At 40.6% G+C, this 16,896-nt stretch overlaps 1 protein-coding gene across 1 annotated transcript; it reads left to right on the top strand.

Annotated features, from left to right (window-relative positions):
* Positions 1 to 317: 317 nt before the first annotated feature.
* Positions 318 to 16,162, top strand: LOC141901743 (scm-like with four MBT domains protein 1). The gene is made up of 15 exons (XM_074789183.1): positions 318 to 566; positions 2,535 to 2,638; positions 4,157 to 4,397; positions 4,846 to 4,934; positions 5,729 to 5,969; positions 6,587 to 6,687; positions 7,757 to 8,006; positions 9,169 to 9,251; positions 9,336 to 9,610; positions 10,216 to 10,292; positions 10,369 to 10,612; positions 11,013 to 11,188; positions 11,800 to 12,221; positions 12,643 to 12,765; positions 13,267 to 16,162. The coding sequence occupies exons 1-15, from the start codon at positions 374 to 376 to the stop codon at positions 13,405 to 13,407; spliced, it is 2,760 nt and encodes a 919-aa protein (XP_074645284.1). The 5' UTR covers positions 318 to 373; the 3' UTR covers positions 13,408 to 16,162.
* Positions 16,163 to 16,896: the final 734 nt, after the last annotated feature.

Raw genomic sequence — 16,896 nt, 5'->3', positions numbered from 1 at the left:
ACAGGTGCTGGCGGCGGCGACCTCGCCGATTCAGCCGTTGAAAGTTCCGAACGTTACGTGCGGGCAACAACAACAAGCGAACGCGACGGTGGCGCGTGCCAGACTTCCAATCATCAACGTTCCGAAAGTGTCGCTGAACCACCAGCGATCGTCGTCGTCTGCAGCGGCCGGCGCAAATGGAGCGCGCAACCGATCGCCCGGTATAACGCCTCCGCACGCGCATAATATCGGCGGTACCGCCGTGGCGCGAGCGTTTCCGCTCGTAACGAGTAACGCCCTGCCGTTCTCCTCGCCGACGTCGTTGGACGGTAAAAACATGGCCGGCATCCCGTCGTCGCTGCAGACGCCGACGATACGCGGTATCCCGCGGTCGATGCCCGGTTTGATGCACGTACCGGGCAGCAGCGTTTTAGCGATGGACGTATCGAATTCGGCGGCTAAACATCGCGAGCCGATCGACGAGATGATGCCCGGATTGTCATTGCTGTCTAGTCAGGAGAATAAAAGCGACCCGCATCCGGAAATATCGACCGATGTTATGGACCTCGCGAAACAAGAAATTGATGGTAAGTTTGTTATCAGACAGAGCATACACGAGCCTGTATTTAGGGAGGTTCTCGGAATTTTCAGCTCCCTTATATGGTAGAGCCTCAGTGGGCTATTCAGCTGTCTTCCATCCGTTCATCCGTAGACGGAATCCAGTTATTTCGGAAAGTTTTGAAGATTCTTCAGTCGAAAAAGATGTCTTTGAAAGCAAATACAAAAACTTGATATTTTGTTTGTCACCCTGTTGGATTGTCAAGCAATTTCATCAAGTGGGCATGGTGTCCCTAAATATAGTTAGATTCTAAGTAAGGTATTAGGGTTAAGAATTGCTTAGGTTGAGGGCTATAAATACTAAGAATTTTTTTCGAGCCATTAGGCCCCTAGTCACACCTGGTAGAACAATGCACCAGCACTGGTGGGTTCAAATCTCAATTTTCACTAATTATTCTAGATGATCCTTTCTTGAATTTTATGCGCAAAGTAACCAATCAAGAGTCGGTGCTTGATTTTGGCAGTAGGCCTATCCTAGTTGTCCCGTGGGAACTATAGTTTTTTGTTGGGTTGCTGGAAATTACAATGATTCTGGCAATGTACAAGACATTTCGGATATCACCATTAAAAGACAGTTCCACTGTTATGAGTTAAGAGTTGACTCGAGAGTTGACTCATTGAAATGAACCATTTTTCACTCTAACTCACTGTGGAACTGGATCCCTGTATTTTCTTGTTCAGAAACTTAAATTGGTTTGATTTTGTAAGAAATTCAGCTTGTTTTAGAAATTAGTTGAGGGGTTAATCTTTCTTGTGAAACATGTCCCTGGATCCAGTTCCACGGTTTATGAGAAAAATTGGTGCACCTTCAATGCGTTATAACACAGATCTCTTTTAAAACTGGCCTCTGAAATTGACATGTTTTACTCAAATCTGCGTTTAAGTTACTCTGGATTATGTTTAAGGTATCCAATTTCGTGAACGAAGATTACTGATTAGGTGCTATTATGACACCTGAAATCTGCAGTTGAAATGGACCCTGATTAGCTCAGTGAAATTTGTCCCTTTGTGTTAATTCAACTTGACATCCAAATTAATGAGTTGATCCCAGAACCGTGTTCTATAGGGTTGTGGCAAAAAATTGACTCAAGGGTTAAAATTACATAAGAAAATTTTATTTAAACCCACCAAAACGACGAAAAAGAGTATTAAAACCGAAAATGTTTCCTCGAGCTAGTAGTTTATTCAGCGTTTCGACTTTGTCCTAATAGTAATCTTCAATCCCGGTTTTATAGACTGGTATTCACTTTAATGTGGGGGCTTATTTAATGCATATTCATTTGAGTTAACTCCAGGGCTGAAGATAATACCTGTTTATAAAACCCGGGCCGGAAATTCTATATTTAATATAGAATTGAGCAAGTAATTCATTCTACGATTATCCTAATAATTAGCTACGTTTATCCTAATAATTAGGATAAATGTAGAATAAATCTCAACGAAAAATTTTCATACTTTATATTATTTTCGTTAATACTGTGGGGTTCTTGATATATAATACGGTTAACCTAACTCTGACAAACTGGGAGCGGCAAAATAGGTCTGAGGTTACCGATTTCCGAGTTAAGGATAGGAAAGTCAGAAAAATGTTAGGAAGTCAGAAAAGTGGTTTCATTTTTTTCTGAGTTAGTCAGAAGTCCGGCTTGGCCGTATCCGAGTATGGCGAGGTTTACGGTATGATCGTCGCAACACGGATATAGCGTTTTATCAACGGTTATTCGGAAATTTTTTCCCTAAGAGCCGAAACCAAAACTTTACCGAGATTCACCTCAGTCTTTTTCCTTGAAAGAGGTTCGTTTCGGTTGAGTTTCTTTCGGTTACTTCATATTTCAATATTTCCTATGATTTTATGCTTGAAAATTCTTTCATGAACGTCGAATCGGGATGAATTTTTAAAGATTTGTCTAAAATGTAGTCATCGGTGTCCTCATTTACAGATGAAGACGGTGTCCCTATAGAATACGACGAACCGGATTTCGTATGGGAAGAATACCTGGAGGAGACCGGAGCAGTCGCCGCTCCTCCGACATCTTTCAAACATGTAAGTCTTCGGTAATTTTTCGGTGAGACGATAAGATTTATGGTAGCTATGATTTAGTAATTTCTCGTTTCATTCGTCCGTAATTGGCATAATCTGCGTTGGTGGATTGAATATATTATCGATTTTTAAGAAAATCTGCTAAAATTTTCCTTAGTGGCAATTTAAAGGCTGGCTTATGTCGACGAGCAACACGACGCCTACCGACGCCTACCGACGCAACTGAGAGCAACCGCGATCGCAGTCCAGCTTTGACGACCGCGCTCCGATTTGCAGCAACTGAGGCTGACTATCGGGATACGAGATCCTCCCAGTTGCTTTCCTGCTTATGTCGGTTACGATTACTGGCAACTGCAACGGCTCAGATGGTCACGTGATAAGGATTTTGAGAATAAATTTGATTTATTTTGAATAAATGGGAAATATATTTCTATAAGAAAAGCTATTTCTTTAAGATCTTTATCTTTCTGATTCTGTTTTGAATGCAATGAGCCAGCGACATCATATAAAGATGGCCGCTCACACCATAATTCTACCAATTTTGCTTCTAGATCTTATATGATGTAGCTAGCACGTTGTATTCGAAACAGAATCAGAAAGATCAAAGTCTTAAAGAAATAGCTTTTCTAATAGAAGTATATTTCCTAATAATTCAAATTTATTCTCAAAATGCTTATCACCTGACCATTGGAGCCGTTGCAGTTGCTAGTAATCGCAACCAATAAAAGCAGGGAAGCAACTGGGAGGATCTCATATTCTGCTACTCGGTTAATGCAAATCGGAGTGCAATCGACATAAGCTGGGCTGCGATCGCGGTTGCTCTCAGTACGTCGGTAGGAGTTGGTAGGCGTTGTGTTGCTTGTCGACATAAGCCAGCCTTAATATGAGATGGGAAATTTATGCGGCCTTGGCAAATTTATTCACCATAACCTATTTTAAAGGATTTTAAACTAATCATGATATTCACACATGAATTTTGAAGAAGCTTCCGTATTTGTTACCATAGTAACACATTTTTAATATGTGCTCTGGGTTTAACGGCTTGATTTGACCGAGGCTTCCAATTATTCTTGATTTACAGTATTTGTTACTATTCTATGACATGAAATACTGATTTGATTCATTCGATGCGCGTTGAAATGCGAAAGATGTTACTGAGGATTTTACCATTGATTACTAATTAATATGAACATTTTCTCCCATATTTCAATGAAATGTTGCTGAAACAAATTCATTATGTTACTGATAGCATTTTTCAGAGATTGGCAGCTCTGTTTGACCTTGGAGTAATCATTTGAAATGATTACTCCAAGGTTTGACTGAACAAGGGAGATTCCATATCTCAGTAAAAAAAAGCAATCGTTTATTCGTCTGTGCTGACTAAATTGAACTAATTAGCATGAAAGTAATCCATTCATCTCATGAGAAGGCCTCGTTTGTTGGTACTGATATCTTAACACACTCTATATATTGTAACGCCTCTAATCGTGGCGTCTGCTGACTTTTCTTCGCGTAATTCAGGTGGAGTGTAGTCTCCAGAGCGGTTTCGTGAAAGGTATGAAATTGGAGGTGTTGAACAAGTCGTGCCCGAACACGTACTGGGTCGCGTCGGTGGTGATGACGTGCGGACCGTTGTTGCGGTTGCGCTACGAAGGCTACGGCGACGAGAGCAGCGCGGATTTTTGGTGCGACGTCCAGTCGGCCGACATACATCCGATTGGGTGGTGCGCGGTGAACAGTAAACGCTTGCAACCTCCTGAAGGTGAGACGAGGACATAGAATTTTACAACAGAACCTGTCTGCCGTTGCTACTGCTTGACATTTGAAACCTCAATTACTCTAGAAAGAGAATATCAATTATCTCAAAATCAGAATGATTTATATTTCTTCGTTTCGATTAAATGACTATTAATATTTTTGGTGGTTTAACATTTTAACACGTCCGCTGCCAACTACGAGAAATACTGATATGATTTTTTTCATGCATACAGACATATGAAAGATGTTTCTGAGGATCTTACTGTTGATTACTGATTGATTTGAACATTTTCTTTCATATTTCAATGAAAAAAATTCAATTTGTTACTGATAGCGCTTTCCGTAGTGGTTGGCAGCCCTGTATCAATTTAATTTCCAATGCTTATTCAAATTATGATGTAAATCGTACAAACATATCGTCGAATTAACCGATGTCTTCTGTTGTTTTTCAGATATCAAGCATAAGTACGATAATTGGAAGGAATTTTTAGTGAACACATTGACCGGTGCGCGAACAGCCCCTTCCTATTTGCTGGATGGCGTAAGTTTCAATCGATTTCGATAATTTGACGTGTAACGTATTCGAACGTCTCCCGTCTGCCAACTTCAAGATATCTCGTATATATACACCCAGTTCTGCCACCTGAAGCTTGCGACACAATTTCTCCGGCTAAGATATTTGCATTGCATGACAGCGATTCGCTGAGTAAATTCACCTACAGTGCCAAGGGACAGGGACGGATCCAGGGGCAGTGTAGGAGGTACCGATTTGGGAGGAGTCTACAGTAATTGGGATATGAAAGTGATGCGAACACTTCCTGGAAACGAGAGAAATCCTGCAATAAATTCAGCCAAAACGAGAAACTGAATAGAAGAGTATATATATATATATATATTTGCACAACGTTTCGGACTAAAGACTATTAGCCATCATCAGGCGTACTGATGATGTACGTCAGTACGCCGGATGATGGCTAATAGTCTTTGGCCGAAACGTTGCGCAAGTATATGTACTCTTCTTTTCAGTTTCTCGTTTTGGCAGAATTTATTGTGGGATTTCTCTCGTTATCATCTTACACGGATATTGTGTATCTTCTTGTCTCACTTCCTGGTAATATGAAATTTTCTCCATGAAACTCATTGAAAACTCCTTATATCCAGGAATGACTGATCTGTGGGCACCCTGTGGTCACATTGTACACATAAGCTCGTCGATGCTTATCAATCAATTTGGAACGTCAACTACGCACGAGATATCTTGTAGATCACAGGGATGAATGTAGTATTAGACAATGTATGAATTTCATTGATGATTTGTTCGATATCGAATTGTAGAAAACCGGTACGACTCCCGTCGATCAAATCAAACAGGGTATGTGTTTAGAATGTCAACACGCGCTCGTACCGCAGTGCGTGTGGATCGTGAAAATTCTCGAGAACGTCGGCGGCCGTTTGCTGTTGCGCTACGAAGGCAGCAATTCGGCAGCGCACGATTTCTGGATGTTCTACTTGAACCCGAGGCTTCATCCGATCGGGTGGTCGCAGGAAAACAATTGCATTTACAGACGTCCGGACGGTACGTACGTTTCCGACTTATGTCTATTTCAAGTTTGCTTGAGAGGACATCCGGTGGCCTAGCTCGGTTGGTTTTTGTGGTACATGTCTGAGTACGGTTGAAAAGGATTTACAAGTTACTCGTCGTACATACATACATATATATCATCATCAAACATTTACATATTTGGGTTGACTGTAAATATTGTCCAGATTACATCGAAATGTTAATCAATCTGATCCGGATTAAGCTTTTTTGCCCATTTGAAGTTGTAGTTAAAATTTAACCCTTTCAGTGTGTCTACACGGCGGTGCGGTGTACGAATCAGTGCTGGATTTTGCTAGTACACTGTACACCGCATTGCGGTGTATTGGTTTAATTAGTAATTACTAATTATCTCTCTTGAAAGATGGCAGCACCTGTCAAACATAGTGAAATATTAGTAACTAACGAGATACCGCGCCAGGGTTTAGACACACTATAGTGCTATTTCCGTTAGTCAACACACTAGGGTGGAATTTTTCAGAATTTTCAAATTATCTTCAGCACTATAGGGTATTAATTAGCCTGCACTGAAAGGGTTAACCAACACAATTCATCTGAAGGATCAATTACGGGTTCTTTTTTCGTATTCACAGAAATCCAGGCTGATCACGATAATTACAATGAATGGGCGAAGATATTACAGAACGGACTGAAAGAATCAGAAAATCTCAAGCCACCACTGGACGTGTTCAAGGTTAGCGAAATGGCTTGACAATCAATAGTGTTGTGATATGAAACCAAAAGGGCGTAAACCTCTTTGAGTACTGGACCTCTGTGACCTGACAGTACGGAAATGGTAGAGTTTAGTCTAAGTGGGTAGAAATACAGCGGAACCTCGTTACAACGAACTTCAGGGGACAAACAAAATCTGTTTGTTATAACCGATAGTTCGTTATATCCAGTATGAAATTAAGCAAATTGTCTTACTGAGGACTAAATTCTATTGATCCGATGAATCGTTATATCCGAGTTCGTTATAACGAGGTTCCACTGTATGATGCATTTGGCCTTTGAAGTTTCTAAGTCCAATGAATCGTAATCTTTTCATGAAAAGCGAAAAAATGACAAAAATTGGTTGTCGCACCCTCTGGGGCTCTTGTACAATGACACTCATGGAGAACTCCTGCACTGAATCAATATTTCATAATTACGTATGCATGCCAGGGGCGGATCCAGGGCCCTATCTCGAGAGGATTCTGAATTGTATAAGGACACTCACTACTATGGGGGAGGGCTCTTTCTATGTCAAATTACGGCAAAAAAGGGCACTTTACATCAAACTTGTGGTTTTCAGGGGCACTTACTATGCCAAATCATGCCAAACGAGGGCTCTCTAGGGGCACAGACAAAGCTTGACAGTATTCTAGAACCCTTGAAACCCCCCTGGATACGCCCCTCTACGCAGTGCATTAGGTATAAGCGGCTAAAGCAGTATGCTGTAGGTACTTCAGCTATAGTGACCGCAGGAATGCGGTAAGGGGTATCCAAGGATAATATGAATTGGTTTTATGCTGATTCTTACCCATCTTGAAATTATTACAGTCAACATGTCACACTTGATTACAGTCTGTTCTTACCAATAGGCCCAATTATAGAAAACGATGCTCGATTTGGATTTCTAGGTAGATTTCATCGGTCGGTACTGATCGGTATTTTAAGCGGGTTATTGTTGTATTTTGTTCTTCTACGAGTTTTGAATGCTACATCGACAATCTTGATTTGAATCACGCTCGATGATAATTATATATGTCTTCTATGTTCAGGACCAGGATGAACTGGAGCCCCATAAATTCAAGGCGGGGGTGAAGCTCGAAGTGATTCACCCGATCAATCGCAATCAGATCTGCCCCGGCACCGTGAAGGAAGTGATCAACGACATCTATTTCATAATCGAAATCGACGATTTAACACCTGACATCAAACCGTTACGGATCTGCTGCCATGCGAATTCGCCGATCATATTCCCCGTCAACTGGGCCTATCAAAAAGGCATTCGTATAACGCCACCTAAAGGTTCGTAAACCTTTTTCAAGGGCGGATCCAGGATTTTCAAAGTGGGGATGTCTTAACCAGTCATCCCCAAGAAAATGGTGAAAAATGAGTCCAATTTTCATTTATTCTGAGCGCTTTTTGGTGCTGCTTGATCATCTCGTATCCTAGTACATGTACTTAGAAATGTTTGAACTCTAGCACCCAAAGCGTCCCCGTGGATCCAGGCCTGTTGTTCCAATGAACTTGGGGAATCGGAAAAACTGTTTGTAATGACCATTTTGTTCTTTGTATCCAGAATTTAAATAGCTCATCAAATCTTGCTGTAATGCGTCAAATCCCTTAGGCCCATTGGGTACTTCCATTGACCTTTAAAGCAGGCGCGGATCTAGGGAGGGGGCCCGTGAAGAAAATACTTGAAGATCGTTTTTTTTCGACCGACCTCCCGCCACTCGCTTAATATAAACGCCACGCTATCATAGAGTTTAATAAGGGGAAAGTATTCGTCATGAATTCTTGCCTCAGAATGCAGGAAATGGCCCCAAAACAAAGTTAAATTTCAAAAATTTTCTGTGAGAAGGACCCCCAGACCACCGCAGGGGCTTCGCGCCGCAGGCGCAAAGCGTAGGAACGTCTCGCGCCTACGCCGCTTTGTGTCAATACAGTATCATCATAGCTACATTTATTAGGTGCCCCCCCCCAAAATTGAGCTCTAGATCCGCCCCTGTAAATTATATTTTTCTGACAGTTTCAAGATTTATCTTACCCCATGGTGGGAGAAACAGAAATGAATGTTCACTGTTTCTATGAAAAAAAGCAGGAATGTTTACTGTTTCAACGAAGAAACAGTAATGAATGTTCACTGTTTCTATGAAGAAACAATGAATGTTTACTGTTTCTATGAAGAAACAGAATGAATTTTTACTGTTTCTATGAAGAAACAGAATGAATGTTTACTGTTTCTATGAAGAAACCGAATGAATGTTTACTGTTTCTATGAAGAGATAGTAATGAATGTTTACTGTTTCTATAAAGATGGGATTCGATTTCAATGAATACACTTTTAATGATTGTGGAATTTTTCGTTATCCAATTACAAGTTAGAAGAGCCAGCACAAACAGCCAATAGCTTCCACCCTGGATGTGTTATTTATTTAGTAAGTGTTTCGTGTTTCACTCGATTTAGGATGCCCGGACTCGGACTTCGACTGGAACGAATACATTCAGAATTGTAAGGCGGATATAGCACCGAAGGATGCCTTCAATTTGGTAAATTAGTTACGCCCGTTCTGCCATTTTTCTAACGTCGATCGAAAAAACTAAGACCGAGACTTTTTTTGGGTGTTTTTGTAGGAGATTACCGAACACGAGTTTAAACGCGGTATGAAATTAGAAAGCGTCAACCCGGCTCAGCCGTATCAGATTTGCGCGGCGACGATTACGAAAATCGTCGGACAACTGATGTGGATTCACTTGGATAATTCGTCGAAGCTGATCTCGACGCACATAGTCGACGTCGATTCGCACGATATATTCCCAGTCGGCTGGTGTGAAAGCAATGGCTACCCGTTGAGGCCACCTAAAAAAGCAGGATTCCGCAGGCGGAAGATTGCTGTCGTTCAACCAGAGTACGTAAAATCTCTTCAAGTCATATTTATAAGTGGGTCTCAGAATGCCACGGTGGCCATTGTTCCATCACGATATTTTTCAGAAGACATAAACAAGTCATATAATTAATTATAAAGCATCTTTGTTTAATCTAAACTAGAAATTCATCGTTAGTAACATAAAATAACAATAGAATGAGGTCATACTTTCTTATTGAATGAATCAGTAATTCAAAGTGTTATTTTTGACGTAATTAAAGAATGCAAAATTATTATTAAAATAAGGTGTGGTTGGTTATAAAAATGACCTTGAACCATATCTCAAAAACCACTTCATGACCCTCTCTAATCGGTGCGATGGTGAAATAGTGAGGGGCCGATCAATGTGGGATTCTCTAGACCTCTGTCTTCCCATAGAGGTTGGCGTTTGTGTCAAGAAGTTAATTGACAAATTTGAACCTTATAGTACATGACTTAAGAGGTTGCGAGCGTTTTAACATATTAGTTGTCCTTTCCCTTTCGATCTTTAATCCAGAAATCATGATAGGTATCGCGAACATCGATGTAATAATGTAATAAAAACTCATTTGAAGTATTCAATTAGAAGAATGTATCCTACATTGTAGGCGCTCATTAGGTGACCATTGCACTCCAGAAGACTTCAGAAACACGGCTTTTAACATCATGAAGGACGGCGATAGTGGTACGTATTTCGTTACCGGTTTCCGTGCGGTGTTCATCGCAACTACAACCCGTAAACCGATCCGTGTCGTTTTCAGGTGAAACCGGAGCTTGGTGTCCGAAAATCTATTTCAACCATCGTTGCTTTTCGGGACCGTTCCTCAGCAAAGGTCGTATCGCCGAGCTGCCGAAGTGCGTCGGGCCCGGTCCGGTTATACTGGTGATGAAAGAGGTGTTGTCGATGTTGATCAACGTCGCGTACAAGTCGAGTCGCGTGCTTAGAGAGATACAGCTCGAAGGCGAACCGAATCCGCGGATGCTTCAGCAGATGTTGAAGGCGAAGTACGTGCTTGCTGGATACTGTGTACACGTTTTAGGGCTTTGTATAACTACTGGTCTTTGGAATACAGGTTTTTTTTAGGAAAAATATAGAATGAAATTTTTTTTTACTTCCACGGAAATTTTAAAGTGGATGGGAACAGGGAAACAGAAAAAGTAAAAAACATTTTAAAATGGAAACAGAAAAATGAAAATTAAATTTTTTTTGATTCAAGTATTTTCTGGATGAAATCTTGAAAGTACTGAAGAAATAAAAAGTAAAGATCGTATTGATTTGAATTCAAACGATGGGAGAAACGAAAAATCTAACCTTTCGCAAATAATTAGATCGTTGAAAATCAAGTCTGAATTATCATGAACTGATCGTATTATCGAGGTAATTTCTTCTGATTCGCATTCACAGGTATAAAGGCAAAAGTTATCGCGCCATTGTTGAAATATGTCGTAGCGCGGGACAAATCGAGGAATTCTGTCGACAAATGTGCATCAAATTGGAATGTTGTCCAAACATGTTCGGTCCTCATTACGTCGGCAGCGAATGCCCGGAAAACTGCTCACAGCTCACTAAAACCAAATACAGTACGTTCAATTACAGTTTAGAACACCCCCTGAATATAGTTATATTTTATGTGAGGAAATGATCTCAGAATGTGCTTGAATTCTTGCAAATTTTCTGAGGAAGGCCACGTCTGCTCCCAGTGGTGGATCCAAGGTGCTGGTGTTCGGGGGAGTTCAGCTGAAAATGCCCTACTGAAAATTGCGATGAAAAAACAAACGAGTTGATCGAATTATTCCTCAGATAGTTTAGCTTAAAATGCCCTTAGATTGCATGAAAATGAAAATTCAGATTTGATTATGATTTCTATTTGAGAGTAGTTTCTTTTCTTTCTAAGAGTTCAACTACCCCAGTATCAAAATTCTCTCAAAACCAATAAAATTTTTAGTTCATATCTATTTCATTTTCAATTGAACTACCGTTTTGTCAAATTCCTGATATTTTTGGTGAGAACTACTACAATCAGAGGTATGATAACCTAGCCTGGTCTAGATTGTTGCCCTTCTGATTCCTGGCTTTGTTGCCAGAATAAGGTTGTTATATCACTTGCACCTTCCGAACCCCAAAAAATCTGCCCATCTAGTTCACCAAATGTTTTTGATTCGTACAATTTCGTATTTTGTTGTATACACAGCGTACTATTACGGCAAGAAGAAAAAGAGGAAAATCGGTCGGCCGCCGGGCGGTCACACGAACCTGGAAAATGGGCCGAAAAAACCGGGCAAACGTCGGCGCCGCGTGAACCTGCTGTTTCGTAAGAAGCGACCGTCGGCCGACAGTGACGGCACGCCGCAAGAGGCCAACGACGACGACGACAACAAGAGCACGGAGAGCAAACAATCGAACAGTTCGGACATACGCGGCGCGGCGGCCGCCGTGAAAAAGCGCAAGAAACGCCGCTACCTGCGCTCGCTGCCATCGCCGCCGTCGGGTGTGAAAACGCGCGGTGCGAAACTGCCGAAATTCTCGTTCGAGCGCCGCACGCATAAGAAGATCATGCTGACGAAAAATGATATTCCACCGCCTAAGTCTCCGTCGACTAGTCAGTCTTATAAAGTATGTGTATTTTCGTGCACGCTTGATTATCGGCTGTTTTTGGCACTGATGACTTATTCGATTGATCAGATAATTGAGGGCAAAATGATGTATGATATTTAATTGAAAAATCATAGAAATGTAAACAATACTGCACTTGGAATGAAAGGAGTGTCTGAAAAGTTGCCTTGAGTTAATGATTTATTTCTAAGTTATGACTATAGTTTTCTTCTTGTAGCTATCTTCCGCATTATTAAGTATCTACCAGTTCTGCCAGTATTTCTGATTGTCTGATAAAGATTTTCAGGATAATGTCATAACATTGAAATTTATTACTTAATCGAGGAAACCTTTCTCTTTTTTAGTCCATCTAGTCTCAGTGGGCTATTGAAAATTTGTAGGTCTATATGTTTAGTATTGTTTTCTTCCGTTCTATGTCCAGCCGGTGAAACCCGAAGATATGCTGTATTTAGAAACAAATCCGTTGGAATGGAGCGTTCAAGACGTGATACAATTCGTTAAAGGAACCGATTGTGCTAACTTCGCGAGACTTTTCAAGGAACATGTAAGTTTGATTTCACTCGGACAAATGGTGTCCTGCGTGTCCAGCTCTCCCGATCGGTTGGGTCTTTTACGTCGTCAAACTCATCTTTCAACTGGATTTTTTGGGCTCTGATCTAAATATCAACATATGAGCCACCAAAAAGATATGAAATTAAATTTTCTAATTGGTGTTAGGTATTGTTTTGTTGAACTGTGTAAATTATATTGAGCGGGGAGAGTATCTTTTGACAAATATAACCCACATTGCCTCATTTGCTATTTATAAATAGCCGACAGGCTGGCCATAGTGCCCCTTGGGGCTCTCATTGATTAGCCTTGCATCGATTCACTTGCTAGTTAAGATCTTTCGATTTTGATTGAAACAGTAGAAGAAAATAGAAGTGCGCAAGCCGAACCTGATGCATCCACCTTGCCACAGCTACACTCCAAGAAGCCCGATACAATTGCACTTTAGAGCATCCGAATGTATTTGATGAAGAAAAATTATCATTTATCTCTATAGGAAATCGACGGCCAAGCCTTGTTGCTGTTAACGTTGCCGACAGTTCAAGAGCACATGGACTTAAAACTGGGACCAGCGATCAAGCTTTGCCATCAAGTCGAACGCGTGAAAATCGCATTTTACGAACAATTCGCCAAATGAAATATCGATCGTCTGATTATCGAATCGTAAACAAGCAATCATTGTGATATAGAGATAGATATTTAAAGATTTTGTTGAGTTTAAGAGTTGATACGTTATCTGTAAATACGGTAATTGTTGAAATAGTTGAATACGAAGATTTTTTCGAAACGTAACGTTGACGTGGCAGCGCCATGATATTATCGTTAGTCGAACGGTTTCTTGTTTGACCGCTAAAAAGGTTAGGTTTACAGATTTAGTTAGCGTTTGAAAACTCACGGAGCCGCGAACAGACGTTTGTCGCGTTTACGAGCAGTAGCCGTGAGTAGGATACAAATGGTTGATCGTGAGAGCATCGTATCAAGCTGGCTCGTCGCCACCTTGTTTCGCTCCAAATCATCATTATCGGGTATAAAACTTCAGTGGAAAAATCTAAATCTTTCTAAAATTGAACAACTGAACAAAAGATTTTTCGTTTAGTGTTCTGGAGCCAGTTGCTCGGTCATGATTTACGTGCAAATGTGGTCTTAAATCATAAGACTCTTCTTAGCTTGTTAGATCGTCCATAGAACCAGGATGGTTTAGACAGGTCTTAAACTTACCGGGTAAGCTATGACGGTGCAACTGGCGCCTTGGTTTTAAATTTTTAATGTGAAACACTGAAATGTAGATATAGGTGGGGTTGAAATTGGGCAGTAAAGATTCCACAGGCAAATTTAGCTACTTTCATATGTTAGCACATCCTGGTATAGAAAATTTGAACATTTAACGAAACCGTCAAGCCTGCTTAATCTGAACAAAGTTTTTCGAGTTCATCTTTAAACCTTGTTGACTCAATTAGTGTAATCAAGTGAAGATCAAACAGACCCTTAGGGACCAATTTTATCGATGGGCATTAACTCTTTGTTAGCCCTGCATCTTCACCCGTCAAGGGATTCGAACCCACTAGGCTAAAGCTGTTCGCCGAACCCCTTGACCTCACGAGTCGTTGGAGTCGTTCCTAGTCGACCAGAAGCCGGTCGTACCAATTACAGCGCTTGTAACAAACGACTTTAGGCTTCTATTGGTTTTCCCGTTAAATGGACCAATCAGCGAACGTTTTACTGAACAAGGATGTATTTCGCAAATCGATATATGACGTCATGCGCAAGAGCGCCAGTAATGAAATCACGCTTCGTGAGGCCAGGGGGCTGGTGGAAGCGAGTTTGGGAGTGATACTGGACCCCTGGCAAGCGAGGATGTTAGCCCTGGGGTTAAGGTTTACAGCTTATCCCTGACAACTTGATTTTCAACTGTAATATGTTGTGTATTTGTTAAGTTCAGTTTGTATTTTACAATCGTCAGAGGATCCTTGATATCCATCACGATTAAGCGGGCTTGCCTGTACGATTTGCTTACGCTACTTAACCTTACATTTTGTATTCTTATTTAGCATTTATTTGAGATACGTTTTACAATTTGTGGCATGAAATGCACGGAACTGCTTGGGGCATTAATAACGCGAAATACGACTGAAGAATATAGAATTGTCGTAATATTTTTTATCTGGAAAACTGTTATTATTATATCTTAAAGGATTTCTTCACTTGGGATGAAATGAATGAAATTTTTCAGAGTGAAATCCCTGAAAATTCTTCACTGTCTCGCTGATTCATACTTTCGCATGAATTTATGTTAATCAATCTTCCCAAAGTGTCATTTCAAGTACTTGTTATCGTTAAAGAAATGTTTCTTCGTCTCTTGGTATGTGGAATTATGATTTTAATTGATTACCGTACTTACTTTGATATCCCAGGGGCGAATTTAGGGGCTGGCCTCGGGGATTCTGGACTCCTGCCTTCCCATTTCCCATCAAGGTTATCCTTTTCATCAAAACAGATAACTGTAGAAACCTACAAATCTGACACTTATCGTGTTGAAAATTGCATCTATTAGAATGGATATTTCTTCAAAAATGTCTAACCCTAGATGGGACCCCATCTTTGGCATGGCTGCTCTGACCGAGGAATACCTTCTGGATCTGAGCCTTGTTATATTCCTAGATCCGCCCCAGTATCCTCTTCACCTATTCAAGTTTAAACCTATATCTAATTAGCTACGCAGATATCAATCTGCAGCCAGACGCAAACCTCTTCGGATATTCATTGCTATTTGGACTGCGATCATTAGCGACAGTGTGTGACTAATTTCTGTCTGTCCCATGGTCATTTGCGACTGGGAGGGAGTTGCATCGCGTCTCAGGAAGTAGAACATGTATGACTAGCATCGATGGCAGTCATAAGGGCACATAGGTCAATGACCTTTGCCGCACAATTTCACCGATTTGGCATACACCCACCTTCAGCGTGGTCCTGATCACAGAAGCATGGGCAATTATAAATCGGATGATCAAATGTCTGAGGGGGGCCGGTGCAGCCATAGATCCGATAACAGTATTACTGTAGACTCTTCCCAACCTGGTACGGATGAAATCAGCAAATCTCTCGTTTCAGTTGAAATCTGGTTCGGTTCAGTTTCGTGTGGCAAAAAACGCTAAACTTTTCCGAATCTTTTCGCTCTTTCGTCATTACCTGGCTGAGTCTCAAGGGCCCCATTTCGTAGACCAGTTTCAACTTTGACCCCAAGAATGCCCCTGGAATCCATAGAGGGAATTTATGAAGGCTATTCATTTATTTCATTCGATGGAAATTTTTTCTTCATTTTCCACAGCTATGCAAATCTTCCCATTAATGTTTACTCCATTTTGATCGATTTCAATGTCTCAATTGTTAAATAGCAGAAAATAAAATTAGTATGTTATTTTCTCTATAAATCGTGATGTTTTGTTTTGTTTGAATACGATGAACGCAATCTGTGCAGGCTTCAACAGTTCTGTATTGACCAGTGATCACAGCAACGATAACCTTGAAGACAGTGACGGAAGATCTGCTGAGATCAGAGTATCTATAGTATTTTAGTATTTCTTTAGACCGGTTTATGAACCGATTTGCTCATACAAGTACATTTGTTTGTTTCGGATAAACTGATTAGCAGTTTGCTATAGTGAACCAATTCAATCAAGCTGGCAGTTGTCATCTGCCGTGATTTTGATAATCGAAATCCGACGTTTATTTCAAACAAATACACCTCACAAATGGTTATAGTCAAGTTTCTTTAATTCATATCAATAAGGACCAACAATTTTTGTACGAATGAAAGGGAAATACGAAGTACTACATTTGAACGCTACATTTTATCAAATTGAAAATATATGGGACAAGACGCTTACCTAGTAATTGCATGAAAATTCCCCAGTAAATGCTCGATTATTTCTCGAATCAAATTATCATTGCAGCCAACAGAAATCCCACCTGCATTACTTAACTACTGCTTTCAGGTGTCGCCTGTGCGTCTATCCATAGATGGAATATAATAATTTGGGGAAGCTTTGAAGATGCTTCAATGGATTTTGATATCTTGTTTAATCATGTAATTGTATCCACCTCCAAAATAATTGGGGCCATCAGAATT

The sequence above is a fragment of the Tubulanus polymorphus genome, chromosome 3 (assembly GCF_964204645.1).
Source record: "Tubulanus polymorphus chromosome 3, tnTubPoly1.2, whole genome shotgun sequence".
Taxonomy (NCBI): Eukaryota; Metazoa; Nemertea; class Palaeonemertea; order Tubulaniformes; family Tubulanidae; genus Tubulanus; species Tubulanus polymorphus.
The sequence above is the reverse complement of the archived record's forward strand: the minus strand, read 5'-3'. Positions and strand labels throughout refer to the sequence as shown.